This window comes from Ranitomeya imitator, chromosome 3 (assembly GCF_032444005.1).
Source record: "Ranitomeya imitator isolate aRanImi1 chromosome 3, aRanImi1.pri, whole genome shotgun sequence".
Lineage (NCBI taxonomy): Eukaryota > Metazoa > Chordata > Amphibia > Anura > Dendrobatidae > Ranitomeya > Ranitomeya imitator.
Window position 1 is genome coordinate 380,227,931 of NC_091284.1, and position 18,337 is coordinate 380,246,267.

General features: G+C 48.5%; 1 protein-coding gene across 1 annotated transcript in view; it reads left to right on the forward strand.

The window, feature by feature from the left end:
- The first annotated feature begins 13,152 nt into the window (after nt 1-13,152).
- Nucleotides 13,153-18,337, forward strand: part of MTFR1L (mitochondrial fission regulator 1 like) — a 32,602-nt gene continuing 27,417 nt past the window's right edge. The window contains exons 1-2 of the mRNA XM_069756950.1: nt 13,153-13,405; nt 17,821-17,925. Of these exons, the coding sequence (XP_069613051.1) occupies nt 13,310-13,405; nt 17,821-17,925 (201 nt within the window). The 5' untranslated portion in view covers nt 13,153-13,309. The remainder of the gene's footprint in view (nt 13,406-17,820; nt 17,926-18,337) is intronic.

The following is an 18,337-nucleotide window of genomic DNA, read 5'->3' on the forward strand; positions in this document are numbered from 1 at the left end:
CACGCATTACTAAAATGATGAACGATGATGATTACTGGTTGGCCTGCCTCCTTGATCCTCGCTATAAAGGCAAATTGCAAAATATTATGCCACATGAGAACTTGGAACTAATATTAGCAACCAAACAATCAACTCTTGTTGACCGTTTGCTTCAGGCATTCCCAGCACACAGCGCCCGTGATCGTTCTCACACGAGCTCCAGGGGGCAGCAGACCAGGAGTGTTAGGGGTGCACACATCAGAAGTGGCGTTGGACAGAGGGGTTTTCTGACCAGGTTGTGGAGTGATTTTGCTATGACCGCAGACAGGACAGGTACCGCTGCATCAATTGAAAGTGACAGGAGACAACATTTGTCTAGTATGGTTACAAACTATTTTTCATCCCTTATCGATGTTCTCCCTCAACCGTCATTCCCATTTGATTACTGGGCATCAAAATTAGACACCTGGCCAGAATTGGCTGAATATGCATTGCAGGAGCTTGCTTGCCCGGCAGCTAGTGTCCCATCAGAAAGAGTATTCAGTGCTGCAGGTTCAATATTAACCGAAAAAAGGACTCGTCTGGCTACCCAAAATGTTGATGATCTAACATTCATTAAAATGAACCACAACTGGATTTCGAATTCTTTTGCCCCACCTTGCCCGGCAGACACCTAGCTTTCCTACGAAAAGCTCTTGCCTGTGGACTACTGTGAATTACTTTTCAAATGTCTAATTTGCTGCAGCTGATTGTCCAGCATACGACATGTTTACACCTCCCTAAATGGCCAAACTCCCCACACGGGGCCGTGGTATCGCGACTTGGCGCAAGCACCCGTGAGAGTGCTGTTTGTCTGAAGAGGTGGGTGTGCCCGCTTTTGGTCGACGGCACTGCCACTGGGTCCCTCATAGTACAATAAACTGTCTCTGGCGGTGGTGGTGCGCACCCAATGTCAGACACACTGTTGTAACATGAGGGGCCCTGGGCCTGTACCGCCATCCACAAGAGAGTTCACCCACCCCCAGGTCAAACATTGCTCTGCCACTTCCACAATTATCTCTCACACTTCCACCAATGTTTAGACTATGCGCTGACATCCTTCCATTCCTGCCACTGACGATACCATTGTGTTGACATGTATAATGGTACTTAACATAGTCGGGGCAGTGTCCTCTATTTACCCAAGTAAAAACTTACCGCCAAATTAGGTCAGAAACAACGCAGAGGATCCCACCCCTGTACCTAAAGATTGCACCCTTTAGTGTTTTCGCTGGATTTTAATGTGAGACATTCACATTTATGTATTGTTTTGGACTACTAACTGGCAGACACTCATTACAATCATCCTCCGCTGACCAGGCCACTGCTGGCCGTGTTCACCTGGAACCAATTTAAAATTGCCTACAGCCATATGTTATTATGTTAGGCCTTTGATGCCTGTCTGCGGTCACTCCTTCCAGTAGGCCTCCACTGACCAGACCACTGCTGCCCGTGTACCCCTGGAACCAATTATAAAGTGCCTACAGCCCAATTTTTTTATGTTAGGCCTTCGAAGCCTGTCTGCGGTCCGTTCTTTCTACTACTACTACACTGACCAGGCCACTGCTGCCCGTGTTCCCCTGGAACCAATTTAAAATTGCCTACAGCCATCTGTTATTATGTTAGGCCTTCGATGCCTGTCTGCGGTCACTCCTTCCACTAGGCCTCCACTGACCAGACCACTGCTGCCCGTGTACCCCTGGAACCAATTTAAAATTGCCTACAGCCCAATTTTTTTATGTTAGGCCTTCGAAGCCTGTCTGCGGTCCGTTCTTTCTACTACTACTACACTGACCAGGCCACTGCTGCCCGTGTTCCCCTGGAACCAATTTAAAATTGCCTACAGCCATCTGTTATTATGTTAGGCCTTCGATGCCTGTCTGCGGTCACTCCTTCCACTAGGCCTCCACTGACCAGGCCACTGCTGCCCGTGTTCCCCTGGAACCAATGTAAAATTGCCTACAGCCATCTGTTATTATGTTAGGCCTTCGAAGCCTGTCTGCGGTCCCTCCTTCTACTAGGCCTCCACTGACCTGTCTACTGCTGCCCGTGTACCCCTGGAACCAATTATAAAGTGCCTACAGCCCAATTTTTTTATGTTAGGCCTTCGAAGCCTGTCTGCGGTCCGTTCTTTCTACTACTACTACACTGACCAGGCCACTGCTGCCCGTGTTCCCCTGGAACCAATTTAAAATTGCCTACAGCCATCTGTTATTATGTTAGGCCTTCGATGCCTGTCTGCGGTCACTCCTTCCACTAGGCCTCCACTGACCAGACCACTGCTGCCCGTGTACCCCTGGAACCAATTATAAAGTGCCTACAGCCCAATTTTTTTATGTTAGGCCTTCGAAGCCTGTCTGCGGTCCGTTCTTTCTACTACTACTACACTGACCAGGCCACTTTTTTATTATTATTATTATTATTATACATTTTTATAGCGCCATTTATTGATCACTTTATTGAACACTTCTGCCCGTGTTCCCCTGGAACCAATTTAAAATTGCCTACAGCCATCTGTTATTATGTTAGGCCTTCGATGCCTGTCTGCGGTCACTCCTTCCACTAGGCCTCCACTGACCAGGCCACTGCTGCCCGTGTTCCCCTGGAACCAATGTAAAATTGCCTACAGCCATCTGTTATTATGTTAGGCCTTCGATGCCTGTCTGCGGTCACTCCTTCCACTAGGCCTCCACTGACCACACCACTGCTGCCCGTGTACCCCTGGAACCAATGTAAAATTGCCTACAGCCATCTGTTATTATGTTAGGCCTTCGAAGCCTGTCTGCGGTCCCTCCTTCCACTAGGCCTCCACTGACCTGTTTACTGCTGCCCGTGTACCCCTGGAACCAATTATAAAGTGCCTACAGCCCAATTTTTTTATGTTAGGCCTTCGAAGCCTGTCTGCGGTCCGTTCTTTCTACTACTACTACACTGACCAGGCCACTGCTGCCCGTGTTCCCCTGGAACCAATTTAAAATTGCCTACAGCCATCTGTTATTATGTTAGGCCTTCGATGCCTGTCTGCGGTCACTCCTTCCACTAGGCCTCCACTGACCAGACCACTGCTGCCCGTGTACCCCTGGAACCAATTATAAAGTGCCTACAGCCCAATTTTTTTATGTTAGGCCTTCGAAGCCTGTCTGCGGTCCTTCCTTCCAATAGTTCTCCACTGACCAGACCAATGCTGGCCGTGTACCCCTGGAACCCAGCTGAACGTGCATGGAGCCTCCTTTTTTTCTTTGTTTTATATTTAGAAAGCCCAGATGAACTACGCTGTACCACGGTTCAAGCTACCCAGTCGACATTTCTTTTGCGAGAAAAGCCATCCCAGCCCTCCACCGGCATGAAAAAGTCTGCATTGTCATAGCACTCAGGCAATCAAACAGTTGAAAGGTGCACCTGACAAGAGACGCATGGACCAGTAGGCATGTCCACAAAAAATTACGTGTCCATTACGGCGCACTGGGTTAATGTGTTGGATGCATGGTCCACAGGGGACAGCCTACAACGTCTGCCTGCAGTCCCTAATTCAAATTTTCCTCCGCTGACCACACCACTGCTGCCCGTGTACCCCTGGAACCATTTTTAAAGTGCCTACAGCCTAATTTTGTTATGTTAGGCCTACTACGCCTGTCTGCGGTCCCTCCTTCCAATACTCGTCCACTGACCATAGATGCATAGAGCATCATTTTTTTAATAGTAGGCGTACAAAGTCTGTCTGCGGTCCACTACTGAAATTGTCCTCCACTGCCCAGAGCAATGCTGCCTGTGTACCCCTGTAACTTTTTTAAGCTGCAGTGAGCCACATTTTTGGTTTAAGGCCTACTACCTGTGTCTGTCTGCGCCACTCAATTCAGCTGTGTTCCTTTAAAAAAAGCTGAGCGTCAATAGTCTTGTTTTCAGCCTCTAGGAATTTTAAAAGTGCATTGGGGGTACAACTTTGGTAGGGCCTACTAACGGTGTCTGCCGCCCCAAGGTGTGCCCCAGGTTTCGTCCACATTGCTTCGGTCTTCCGACTCTCGTTTAGTAGTTGTAGAAAACTACACTGCATTAGGCCTACAAATTGGGTATGGGGTGTAGAGAGATGGTGTGTTGCACTCCAAGGTGTTCCCCAGGTTTCCTCTCCATTGCTTCGATCTTCATGCTCTCGTTTAGTAGTTGTTGGAAACTACACTGCATTAGGCCTACAAATTGGGTATGGGGTGTAGAGAGATGGTGTGTTCCACTCCAAGGTGTTCCCCAGGTTTCCTCTCCATTGCTTCGATCTTCAGGCTCTCGTTTAGTAGTTGTTGGAAACTACGCTGCATTAGGCCTACAAATTGGGTATGGGGTGTAGAGAGATGGTGTGTTGCACTCCAAGGTGTTCTCCAGGTTGCCTTTCCTGAGCTTCTATCTTCATGCTCTCGTTTAGTAGTTGTTGGAAACTACGCTGCATTAGGCCTACAAATTGGGTATGGGGTGTAGAGAGATGGTGTGTTCCACTCCAAGGTGTTCCCCAGGTTTCCTCTCCATTGCTTCGATCTTCATGCTCTCGTTTAGTAGTTGTTGGAAACTACGCTGCATTAGGCCTACAAATTGGGTATGGGGTGTAGAGAGATGGTGTGTTGCACTCCAAGGTGTTCCCCAGGTTTCCTTTCCATTGCTTCGATCTTCATGCTCTCGTTTAGTAGTTGTTGGAAACTACGCTGCATTAGGCCTACAAATTGGGTATGGGGTGTAGAGAGATGGTGTGTTCCACTCCAAGGTGTTCCCCAGGTTTCCTCTCCATTGCTTCGATCTTCATGCTCTCGTTTAGTAGTTGTTGGGAACTACACTGCATTAGGCCTACAAAATGGGTATGGGGTGTAGAGAGATGGTGTGTTACACTAAAAGGTGTTCCCCAGGTTTCGTCCACATTGCTTCGGTCTTCCGACTCTCGTTTAGTAGTTGTAGAAAACTACACTGCATTAGGCCTACAAATTGGGTATGGGGTGTAGAGAGATGGTGTGTTCCACTCCAAGGTGTTCTCCAGGTTGCCTTTCCTGAGCTTCTATCTTCAGGCTCTCGTTTAGTAGTTGTTGGAAACTACACTGCATTAGGCCTACAAATTGGGTATGGGGTGTAGAGACAGTGTGTTCCACTCCAAGGTGTTCCCCAGGTTTCCTCGCCATTGCTTCGATCTTCCGACTCTTGTTTAGTAATTGTAGAAAACTACACTGCATTAGGCCAACAAATTGGGTATGGGGTGTAGAGACGGTGTGTTCCACTCCAAGGTGTTCCCCAGGTTTCGTCTACATTGCTTCGGTCTTCCGACTCTCGTTTAGTAGTTGTAGAAAACTACACTGCATTAGGCCTACAAATTGGGTATGGGGTGTAGAGAGATGGTGTGTTCCACTCCAAGGTGTTCTCCAGGTTGCCTTTCCTGAGCTTCTATCTTCAGGCTCTCGTTTAGTAGTTGTTGGAAACTACACTGCATTAGGCCTACAGATTGGGTATGGGGTGTAGAGACGGTGTGTTCCACTCCAAGGTGTTCCCCAGGTTTCCTCACCATTGCTTCGATCTTCCGACTCTCGTTTAGTAGTTGTAGAAAACTACACTGCATTAGGCCTACAAATTGGGTATGGGGTGTAGAGAGATGGTGTGTTGCACTCCAAGGTGTTCTCCAGGTTGCCTTTCCTGAGCTTCTATCTTCATGCTCTCGTTTAGTAGTTGTTGGAAACTACACTGCATTAGGCCTACAAAATGGGTATGGGGTGTAGAGAGATGGTGTGTTCCACTCCAAGGTGTTCCCCAGGTTTCCTCACCATTGCTTCGATCTTAATGCTCTCGTTTAGTAGTTGTTGGAAACTACACTGCATTAGGCCTACAAATTGGGTATGGGGTGTAGAGAGATGGTGTGTTCCACTCCAAGGTGTTCTCCAGGTTGCCTTTCCTGAGCTTCTATCTTCAGGCTCTTGTTAAATAGTGGTTAAATGGAACAACTGCATTTGGCGTACTAGTTGGTTTGGGGCCTACTAACAGTGTCTGCCGCTCCTTGCTGTTCTCCTGGTTTCCTGTCCTGAAATTCCATTTTCAGGCTCTCGTTAAGTAGTTGTTAATGTTACACTGCATTTGGCCTACTAGTTGGGTTGGGGCCTACTATCGGTGTCTGCCACTCCTTGCTGTTCTCCTCCACTGAACAAAGCTGTGCCGCCTGTTTACTACAGTTGCCAATTTTGAACTGCATTTCGACTACTTACTGATTTGGGCCTACTCTCTGTGTCAGCCTCTCATTCCAGTTGTCCTCCACTGCAATGCCCCCTGGTTAGTCCTGTGTTACCAATTTTGAACTGCATTTAGCCCACTTTATTCTTTGGGCCTATATCTGTGTTTCCTCCTCATCCTGCCCATTGCCCAGCCAGTGATAGATGAGTCTGCTGGTACATTGACCCATAACGCAAAATTCCCCGTGCACGCTACACAGCAAGATTGTGACCCTGCTGAAAGTCAGGTTCCTCTTCCCGCATACCATACCACCTTACACGGGGACAAAGAGGAAGGTGCAGATGAAAGTGCAGGTTCCTTCATCAGGTGGGGGGAGGAATACTAGTTGGCGACGTCACTGGCACAGGGCCTCTCATAGTACGCAAAAGTGTTGCTGCCGGTGGGAGGCGCCCCCGCTGTGCAAACACACCGCTGTACTTTGAGGGGCCCTGTGCCAGTGCCAATGCCAACGAGTGGGCCCCCCCTGCTTGCTCAGGATCTCAGCACTTGCAAAGTTGAAATACTTACCTCTCCCTGCTCCACTGCCGTGACGTGTTCCAGATTTCCTGGGCCCACTAATTACTTGAACCAGCCCTACCCCCCACAACTTTAGCCAAATGACCCCCAATTTCAAATGCCTTCCAATTATTATAAGGTAAATTACGATTGACAAGCTTCTGTAACAAGAATGGATGTTTTTGCCATTAAAATGGGCAGTGTAGGTGTTTTCCTGGCCTCCACTCACTGCTGACTATGCTCCCCCATTGACTTGCATTGGGTTTCGTGTTTCGGGCGATACCCGACTTTTCGCGATAATCGGCCGATTCCACTCGACTCGACTTCTAAGATAGTCGGGTTTCACGAAACACGGCTCGACTCTAAAAAGGTCAAGGTCGCTCAACTCTACTGTCCACCATTGTTGTTCAACGTTATAGTTTTGGTTATCATCACCCTAATAAATAAGACTTAAGCATCAACACAGTCTGTTTACTGGGATGTGGATGAAGGTTTAGCCGTATGTTGGAATCCACACAGCATCCTACGTGGAGGAAGACAGAACAACACATTTACCTCTAAAGATTGATTGATTTTTACCATACTAAAGTGAAAAAAGTGCATAAATCCAATATACAAAAAATATTTTATATGGACAAAGTGCACAATGGAGTGCATGCCCTATACCTGGGATAAACGCTATAGTGCAAAAAAAGAGCAAAGAAGCCACACATCTAAGGCCAGAAACTATGCGCACAATCACCAAAGAGGTCACAATATAACCAAAATACGTAAACAGTAAATACTGGCACAGTGAAGCATATGTCCTATACCTGGGGAATGAGCTGGGTCCCGTCTTAGCGCACCCCAACGCGCGTTTCGGAAAAATCCTTCGTCAGGCAGTGATGCGCCCTCTGCTGGATGTCCTCATATGAGCTCAAGGCTGGGAAAATATTCAGAAAAGTTCCCACGCTCAAGATCATATGAGGACATCCAGCAGAGGGCGCATCACCGCAACTGAAGGTAACTACAGGTCATTGGCCTACATTCCATTAATTCGCTGGGGTTTTACTGGCAGGAGCATAGCTGCATTAGCAGGCTCCTGCTTGTAAAATTAGTTAACCCCTTCAGATGGATTTACATCGTTGGACGTGACAGAACGACGGAAGGTATGGGATATTGTTTTTTTATTTTACCTTTTTTACAGAACGAGGGTCTTCAGGTGGATTACCAGTATAATAAAATATTACAAAAACCTGTGTATTTATTTCATTAATATACTTTGTAATAATGTGTTTTTTAACCATTTCACACTATTGGATGAAGCATTTCATTGTGAAACGCACGTCGGGTGTGGTGTACGCCTGGAGACTCCCTCTGTCACCTCTGGTAATGACTATGTTTATATATATATGTCAATATGCTATTTACATGTGAATGTGATTCATTAGACCCCCTTTATCTGGCTTTATTAAAGGGACACTGTCACCTGAATTTGGAGGGAATAATCTTCAGCCATGGAGGTGGGGTTTTCGGGTGTTTGATTCACCCTTTCCTTACCCGCTGGCTGCATGCTGGCTGCAATATTGGATTGAAGTTCATTCTCTGTCCTCCATAGTACACACCTGTGCAAGGCAAGTTTGCCTTGTGCAGGCGTGTACTACGGAGGACAGAGAATGAACTTCAATCCAATATTGCAGCCAGCATGCAGCCAGCGGGTAAGGAAAGGGTGAATCAAACACCTGAAAACCCCGCCTCCATGGCTGAAGATTGTTCCCTCCAAATTCAGGTGACAGTGTCCCTTTAAGGAGTAGTTCTCTCTTATATAGTTAGACAATGGTTATACATATATTGGTCCACTACTTACAGGGTGTATTGCCTTTATGAGATAGGATTTTCTATGTCATGTATTGTATTACGTTTAAATAACAAATACTCATTACCCTATTCTTACATATATTTATATCTGTGACTATATACATGTGAGGTATCTCCAGGTGTGTCCACTTTTTTCTTCCTGTATTTGTGGTCCTCACCCTTGGATTATACTGTCTTTTAAAATTTTGTGATTTGTCAATAAAAATATCTTTTAATTGAATTTGCTCTGGCGTGGAGCCTCTTTGTATAGGTGTGTGTACATTTCATACTATTGGATTAATAATGGATAGGTATAAAAATTGACGCCTTTCCATTATTAATCTGGCTTAATGTCACTTTATAATAGCAAGGTGACATTAACCCTTCATTACCCCATATCCCACCGCTACACGGGAATGGGAAGAGAGTGACCAAGTGCCAGAATAGGTGCATCTTCCAGATGTGCCTTTTCTGGGGTGGCTGGGGACAGATGTTTTTAGCCAGGGGGGGGGGGGGGGGAAGCAATAACCAGGGGGTGGGCAATGGATCCTCCCAGGCTATTAATATCTGCCCTCAGTCACTGGCTTTACCATTCTGGCAGAGAAAATTGTGAGGGAGCCCACGCCAATTTTTTCCGCGATTTAACCCTTTAAATTAATAGCTAGAGCGCCCAAATTTTGCACATACACACTACTAACATTAGTAGTGCGGAATATGCAAAAAAAAAGGGATATGAGATGGTTTACTGTATGTAAACCATGTCTCATATCATGTCGGGTTTGGAAAGGAGATAGCAAAAGCCGGCAATTGAATTACCGGCTTTTAAGCTATCTAGCGCTGTATAAAATATCTATAATATAACGCTGGGAGCGTCACTCTGTCCGAAGCCTCTATAGACTGCGCAAGCGCAAGCGCCGGCGCAGTCTGGGCCTCACAGAGCGACGCTCCCGGGAGATCGCGGTATGCGTAAGCACTGAACGCATACCGCGATCTCCACCGGAGAGTCAGGGACCGCCAGGAGGGAGGGTAAGTATACTCACCTTTCCCGGTTCCAGCGCTGCTTGCGGCTCCGTCTCCCGGCTCCTCTGCTCCGGAGGGCGCGGACTGCGCAGGCGCCGTAATCGGCGCCTGCGCAGTCCGCGCTTTCCGGCGCCATTTTCTTGAAGACACACTCCGGCTCCACTGCAGGTGTGTCTTCAAGAAAATGGCGCCGGAAAGCGCGGACTGCGCAGGCGCCGATTCCTGCTGCCGGAATCGGCGCCTGCGCAGTCCCCGCTTTCCGGCGCCATTTTCTTGAAGACATACCTGCAGTGGAGCCGGACGATAGGTGAGTATGGTATTTTTTTTTTTTTATATGGCAGCAGCATTCGGGGGCATACACACTGGAGCGGGGGGCATATAATACAATGGTGGCGCAGGATGGCAGCAGCACATGACAGAACGGGCGCAGGATGGCAGCAGCACATGACAGAACGGGCGCAGGATGGCAGCAGCACATGACAGAACGGGCGCAGGATGGCAGCAGCACATGTCAGAACGGGCGCAGGATGGCAGCAGCACATGACAGAACGGGCGCAGGATGGCAGCAGCACATGACAGAACGGGCGCAGGAGGGCAGCAGCACATGACAGAACGGGCGCAGGATGGCAGCAGCACATGACAGAACGGGCGCAGGATGGCCGCAGCACATGACAGAACGGGCGCAGGATGGCCGCAGCACATGACAGAACGGGCGCAGGATGGCAGCAGCACATGTCAGAACGGGCGCAGGATGGCAGCAGCACATGACAGAACGGGCGCAGGATGGCAGCAGCACATGACAGAACGGGCGCAGGATGGCAGCAGCACATGACAGAACGGGCGCAGGATGGCAGCAGCACATGACAGAACGGGCGCAGGATGGCCGCAACACATGACAGAACGGGCGCAGGATGGCCGCAGCACATGACAGAACGGGCGCAGGATGGCAGCAGCACATGACAGAACGGGCGCAGGATGGCAGCAGCACATGACAGAACGGGCGAAGGATGGCAGCAGCACATGACAGAACGGGCGCAGGATGGCAGCAGCACATGACAGAACGGGCGCAGGATGGCAGCAGCACATGACAGAACGGGCGCAGGATGGGAGCAGCACATGACAGAACGGGCGCAGGATGGCAGCAGCACATGACAGAACGGGCGCAGGATGGCAGCAGCACATGACAGAACGGGCGCAGGATGGCAGCAGCACATGACAGAACGGGCGCAGGATGGCAGCAGCACATGACAGAAAGGGCGCAGGATGGCAGCAGCACATGACAGAACGGGCGCAGGATGGCGGCAGCACATGACAGAACGGGCGCAGGATGGCAGCAGCACATGACAGAACGGGCGCAGGATGGCAGCAGCACATGACAGAACGGGCGCAGGATGGCAGCAGCAAATGACAGAACGGGGACGCAGGATGGGAGCAGCAAATGACAGAACGGGCGCAGGATGGGAGCAGCAAATGACAGGATGGGAGCAGCAAATGACAGAATGGAGGCGCAGGATGGGAGCAGCACATGACAGAACGGGGGCGCAGGATGGGAGCAGCACATGACAGGATGGGGGCGCAGGATGAAGCAGCACATACCAGGATGGAGACCATATACCAATATAAATGCTCGCCACCCGGGCGTAGAACGGGTTCAATAGCTAGTTAATATATATACATATATGTGTCTCACTGATATATATATATATATATACTCCTATACTATGTGTAGACATTTATTCTACATATTCTATTCTAACCTGTCAGTGTGATTTTACTGTACACCGCACTGAATTGCCGGCTTTTCTATAGAACACCGCTGCATATTTCTCGCAAGTCACACTGCTGGTCCGTGTGTAATCCGTATGTTTCTGGCACCCATAGACTTTTATTGGCGTATTTTTTGCGCAATACGGTGACAAACGCAGCATGCTGCGATGTTATACGGCCGTAGAAGACCGTATAATACAGATCAGTAAAATACGGCTGATAGGAGCTGGGCCATAGATAAGCATTGTACCGTATGCAATCCGTATTTTCAGCACCTCTCTTACGTCCGTAAAACACGCTAGTGTGAGGCCGGCCTAAGAGTTGTGGAGCACAAAGTCGCTGACTCCGTCACTTACCCCAGCATGCCACAGGTATCATTAGAAATATTGGTCTTGTAGTACATCTTCCTTTCCTCCAACCAGGGTAATATTAGTAATATATTCCATCTGGCTCATGGGGACGGTGACTACATGGGCCTGTGTGACTTCAAATGCCAGGACTGAATTTCAGCCCCAGTCCGTACCTGCATACAGTCCCACGTCGAGTCTAGCTCTGCTACATCTGGATGCCTTTGGCTGAACGGTGGCATTATGCCACCATTCAGCCTGACGTCCAGACACAGCAGAGCTTGGAAGATGATGACCGGAGATGTCCCCGGTGTCACGTGTACTGCAGTTCTTGCGATCAGCTCATTACGAGAACTGGATTGTAGGTGTACATCCGGCTGAATCAAGGTACACCATTATTTATATTAGTACACATGCGTAGTAAGCTGCGTTCCCACACTTAATATGCACGTGACCAAGAAGATAATGCAGTTTTACTGCATCCAATGATAGTGAATGGGTAATTTACGCAGCAGGAACTGAGCGTCTGGCTGCAAGATAAAACTAGACATGCTGCAGTCTGGAATGACACGCCGTATGTCCGTCTCCTCAGGGATGTCGGAGGTATCTCAGCACGCATAGTGGAGATGGGAATTTCAGAAACCCCATGCACTCTGCTGTAACATCTGGACTCTTCAGAGGTACACAGCGTCCAACCCGCAGCGTTTAGGCTACGTTCACATTTGCGTTGTGCGCCGCTGCGTCGGCGACACAATGCACAACGCAAATAAAAACGCACGCAAAAACACTGCGTTTTGCGACGCATGCGTCCTTTTTTGCCAAAATTTGGACGCAAGAAAAATGCAACTTGTTGCGTTTTCTTCGCCCGACCCTTGCGGCAAAAAAACCCACATGCGTCGCACAACGCAGCACAACGCATGTCCATGCGTCCCCCATGTTAAATATAGGGGCGCATGACGCATGCGTCGTCGCTGCGTCGCCCGACGTAAACACGCAAAACGCTAATGTGAACGTAGCCTTACTGACAGTGGGAACATACCCTAAAGATTTCAGGCTTGGCGAAAGCAACTTGTCAGATGTGCACCCCTTCATGAAGCGGGAGCGTCGGACGCCACCACAGCCTGAGAAAGTCACTGGACTCACATCCAGGCCAAACTAGTTTTCTTTTTTAAAACAAACTGCAACCAGCGAACAGGAGTGTGGAAAACCCCTCTAAGCGCAGAATATACCAGGCAGCTGCTGGGTGTAAGCCCTATCTATTCTCTCAGGTACACACCGAGCACTCCCACAGCCGCACCGGCCACATCTGCACTGCAGTCACTGCGAATCTTCCCGCCGCAGGTCAGTTATAGCTCTGTCGCTACAGCGCCCCCTCACACAGTACAGTCAGTGCACGGAGGATGGAGGCGCGCACACTCCCGCACATGCGCACAAGGTAAACTACTGCAGGAGCGCGCACGCAGAAAGGGCACCGTTGTGTTTTTGAGGCCGGTATAACAGAGCCGGGTAGCGGTGCCCAGCCATACAGCCGGGGCCGGAAGGGCACGGTGTCCTCTGTACGAGACACTCACCGCTATCTCCCCATGGCTTCCCGGGACGTGCCTGGTGATGGAGCCGAGGACTGCGGGACCCCCGAGAGCGCTGAGGGGCGGAGAAGTGGTCGGAGGAAGCGATCCAAGGTGAGGGATGGTGGAGGCCCGGGCAGTGGCCCAGTACTAGTGGTGGCATCGCCTAATCCAGCTGCTTCTTTATCACGACACAGCCACTCACTGCTACCAAGTCCTGGATGAGGATGTGCCACTATTGCGATAATACACAGGTCATTGTAGAAACCTGCAAGACTGTGAGATGGCGCAACCCCTCCAAAAGCCATGACTATGCCCAGTGCTCATCCGCCATGCTGCCCCTGGGCAAGCCCCCACCTGTCACGCTGCCCCTGGGCAACCCCCCTCCCCCCCCCCCCCCGTCACGCTGCCCCTGGGCAACCCCCCTCCCCCCCCTGCCGCGCTGCCCCTGGGCAACCCCCCCCCCCCCCCGCCGCGCTGCCCCTGGGCAACCCCCCCCCCCCCGCCGCGCTGCCCCTGGGCAACCACCCCCCCCTGCCGCGCTGCCCCTGGGCAACCCCCCCCCTGCCGCGCTGCCCCTGGGCAACCCCCCCCTGCCGCGCTGCCCCTGGGCAACCCCCCCCCCTGCCGCGCTGCACCTGGGCAAACCAAACCCCCCCCCTGCCGCGCTGCCCCTGGGCAACCCCCCCCCCCCCCCCTGCCGCGCTGCCCCTGGGCAACCCCCCCCCTGCCGCGCTGCCCCTGGGCAACCCCCCCCCTGCCGCGCTGCACCTGGGCAAACCAACCCCCCCCCTGCCGCGCTGCACCTGGGCAACCCCCCCGCCGCACTGCCCCTGGGCTGTAGTCGCTCATGTTATGAAGTGGAGGTAGGAGGAACATCCCTTCAGTCCTAGGCTGGTTTCCTCTCAAAACCGGACAGACGAGTACTTATGCATGTAGGACGTATAATCCTCTTTTCTAGGTCAGTGCTACTAGGAAACTAGCTAAGACACAATGGAAACAAGGACTGTGCATTGTGGGCACCATGATGCATCGCCCACCCAGGGGGCTGGTTATGAAATGGTCCTAGGTAGTCTTATTACTCCACTTAAGGCTATGTGCACACGTTGCGGATTGTATGCATTTTTGCCGCATTCTTTTGCTGCGAAAACGCATGCACAACACAGCCCATTGAATTCAATGGGATTCCGCAATGCTGTGCTAATGCTGCGTATTTTTCCGTGGCGGAATCGCATCATGGAAAAATACACAGCATGCTCCTTCTTTGTGCGGAATCGCGGCTATTCCGCACACATAGGAATGCATTTATCCGCTTACTTTATGCTTGTGGCTATGCCCACCATGCGTAAAGTGAGCGCTTCATGTGCGGTGGTACCCGGGTCTGGAGGAGGGGAGACTCTCCTCCAGGCCCTTGGGAACCATATTTCTGTTAAAAAAAAGAATTAAAATAAAAAATATTGATATACTTACCTTCTGATGGTCCCCGGAGTCCTCCCGCCTCCCAGCGGTGCACGCGGCGGCTTCCGTTCCCAGGGATGCATTGCGCGAATCACCTGGGATGACGTCAGTCACGTGACCATGACGTCACAAAGGTCCTTCGCGGAGTGCATCCCTGGGAACAGAAGCCGCCAGGAGCGCCGCTGAGGAGATTGGAGGGCCGTTGAGAATATCACAATTTTTTTTTTATTTTTATTTATTATTTTTCGCATTCTATCTTTTACTACTGATGTTGCATAGGCCGCATCAATAGTAAAAAGTTGGTCACACTTGTCAAACACTATGTTTGACAAGTGTGACCAACCTGTCAATCCGTTTTCCAAGCGATGCTACAGATCGCTTGTAAGGCGCAAGCATTCTGCAAGCTAATTACGCTTGCAAAACGCTAGTGTTAAAAACGCATGCCAATCCTGCATGCATTATACCCGCGGCACAGTTGCAGAATAGCCGTGGAAATTTCCAACGTGTGCACATAGCCTAAGAGATGGTGAATAAAAGAACTCTTACAAGTCAGGCTGGGGGCAGATATACAGCCTTATAGAATGATGTATACCAACCCTGAAAGGTGATGGCCGCATCTCATATCAGCCACAACTGGTGACCGGTTGCCTAGAAGACATAGGTGGAATCGTTGAGTTTTTCAAGCCGAAAATACTTCAGGAAAACGCTGGTGGTCATTTTCCTGAAGCTCCTTTTGCTGTTGTGCTTGTTTTTTTTTTTTTGCAGCAGCTTTGCTTTATACTTTTAAGTATATGTAGCTGATATCTTTGACCTAAAGCCACCTGAAAAATGGGCATGTTTCTTCTTTTAGCATCTTCAAGATTTCTGAAGTGTATAGAAGATGTGACACAAGACAGAATAGGTTCACAGCAATGTCCTTTAGACATTGTAGCGCATAATAATTATTTTTGGTGATGCATTGTTAGGGGGATACCAGGCGGGAATTTGCCTGAGAAAATGCTGTGTTCATAGAATGGAATAACAGTGTGCATAGTCAACCTGCTCTCCATTTATTAGCTACGGGGCTGCCAGATGGAGACATACTACCTTCTGCTCCATTTGACCGAAGTTCCCCTGTTCTGACAATCGGTACAGGTCCCATTGGTTAGACACATACCGATCGATACAGTGGAATGTAAATGTTTGGCCACTCCTGGTCATTACTTTAAGGCTGCCGTCACACTAGCAGTATTTGGTCAGTATTTTACATCAGTATGTGTAAGCCAAAACCAGGAGTGGGTGATAATACAGAAGTGGTGCATATGTTTCTATTATACTTTTCCTCTAATTGTTCCACTCCTGGTTTTGGCTTACAAATACTGATGGAAAATACTGACCAAATACTGCTAGTGTGCCGGCAGCCTTATTGTGAACAGTTTAGCAAGTTAAAGATGAAATGATCGCTAAAAGGCCTAAAGTTAAAGATGATACATTTCCTTTTGTATTTAAGGCCCCAAAAAATACTTTCAACATTTACATTTTAAAAATTACAAGTAGGAAGATGGGCCAGTGCAAAAGTTTGGGCACCCTGCAAGGTTAGTACCAAGTAGCAGCCCCTTCTGAAAGTATTACAGCTTGTGAACGCTTTTTGTAGCCAGCCAAGAGTTTACCAATTCTTGTTTGAGGGATTTTCCTTCATTCTTCCTTTGAAAATGTTTCCAAGGAAGAATGAGATTCCTTGGTCATCTTGCATGCACTACTATTTTGAGGTCTAGCCACAGATTTTCAATGATGTCCAGATTAGGGGACTTTGAGGGCCAATGTAATCCCTTCAGCTTGTGCCTTTTGAGGTAGTCTGTTGTGGATTTTGACGTGTTTAGGATCGTTATCCATTTGTAGAAGCCATCCTTTTTTTTTTTCATCTCCAGCTTTTTTACAGACGTGTAATGTTTGCATCAAGAATTTGTTGAAATTTCATTGAATAAATTCTCCCCACTACCCTTGAAATGTTCCCCGTACCATTGGCTGCAACACAACCCCAAAGCATGATTGATCCACCCCCATGCTTAATGGTTGACGAGATGCTCTTTTCCTGACATTCTGTGCCCTTTTTACTCCACACATTTGCTCATTGTGACCAAAGAGTTCTATTTTAACCTCATCAGTCCACAGGACTTGTTTCCAAAATGCATCAGGCTTGTTTAAATGTTCTTTTGCATAATTCTGACACTGAATTTTATGGTGAGGAGGACGCTGGAGAGGTTTTCTTCTGATCACTTTTCCATGAAGGCCATATTTGTGCAGGTGTATCTGAACTATGTACCACAACTCCAGAGCCTGCTAAATCTTTCTGAGGGTCTTTTGCAGCCAAGTGTGAGTTCTGATTTGCGCGTCTAGCAATTCTACGAGCAGATCACATTGAAATTTTGCTTGGTCTTCCAGACTTTATCGTGACCTCCACTGTTTAGCGGTCATTTCCTAATTACATTTCGAACTGAGGAAAAGGCAACTTGAAAACACTTTGCTATCTTCTTAAAACCTTCTCCTGCTTTGTTGGCCTCCACCATTTTCAGAGTGCTAGGCAGCTGCTTAGAAGAACCCATGGCATCTGTTTTGTGGCAGGCTGGGTTCTTATAAAGCGGGGAAATGTGCATCACCTGGCCTTTCCTAACGATGGTAGTGAACAAGCCATAACCCTAACAGGCCAATTAAGGTCTGAAACCTTGGTCAAAGTTATCTGAGCATGCAAAAGTTTAGGCACCCTTGGAGATTTGCATCAGCCCATTTTTCCTTACTGTTTTTTTTTCCATTTTAAAAACTGCAAACTTTATTTGCCTAAAATACAAATGAAATGTGTCATCTTTAACGTTAACCGTTTTAGAGGTCATTTTATCTTCAACTTGCTTAACTGTTCACAACAGTGCCCAAACTTTTACATGCCAGTGAAAGTTATCACCTGTCATGTATGTATGTAATAACTTTTCACTAAGGAACCCCTTTAATAATTGAGAGGAATTTATCTATTTTGGTAAAGTTTTGACTTTTGATCTTGATCATCTTGTGGCTTTCAGATGTTTTTATCTTTATTCCAGACTATCCCTGTGTGGGAGAACAAGCCATGTGGTTCGTCTCGCAGCCTAGTAAGGAAAATCGGATCTCACCTGCCTCTGAAGCCATGTACGAGAGCACACTTTGAGGTATTGTTGGATTGTGTCTGTGTTTTTTTTTTTTGTTTTTTTTTCACGTAACATAATTAAAATTAAAAAAATACAGAAGGAAATTTCCAGGTATATCCCAGTTCATAAATGGTATATTTTTCAAGCCAAAATTGCTCAGAGTAGGACATGTCTATATTATTTATTTATTTTTAGGACAAATGTGCTGCAAAAAAAAAAAAAAAAACAGGCTTGTCAGTTGCCCTGGAAAGTGTAATGTTACCCAACTGCTGTCTCAGTAGAAGAAATGACAGCACGTAGATGACTAACAGTAACATCTATATAAGTCTAAATAAATCCGTGGTAATTTCGCAGGTAATCCGCAGTGCGGTTCACCTGCGGATTTACCAAAATCAGTCTGGAAAAATCCGCACCACTTTCCGCAACGTGTGCA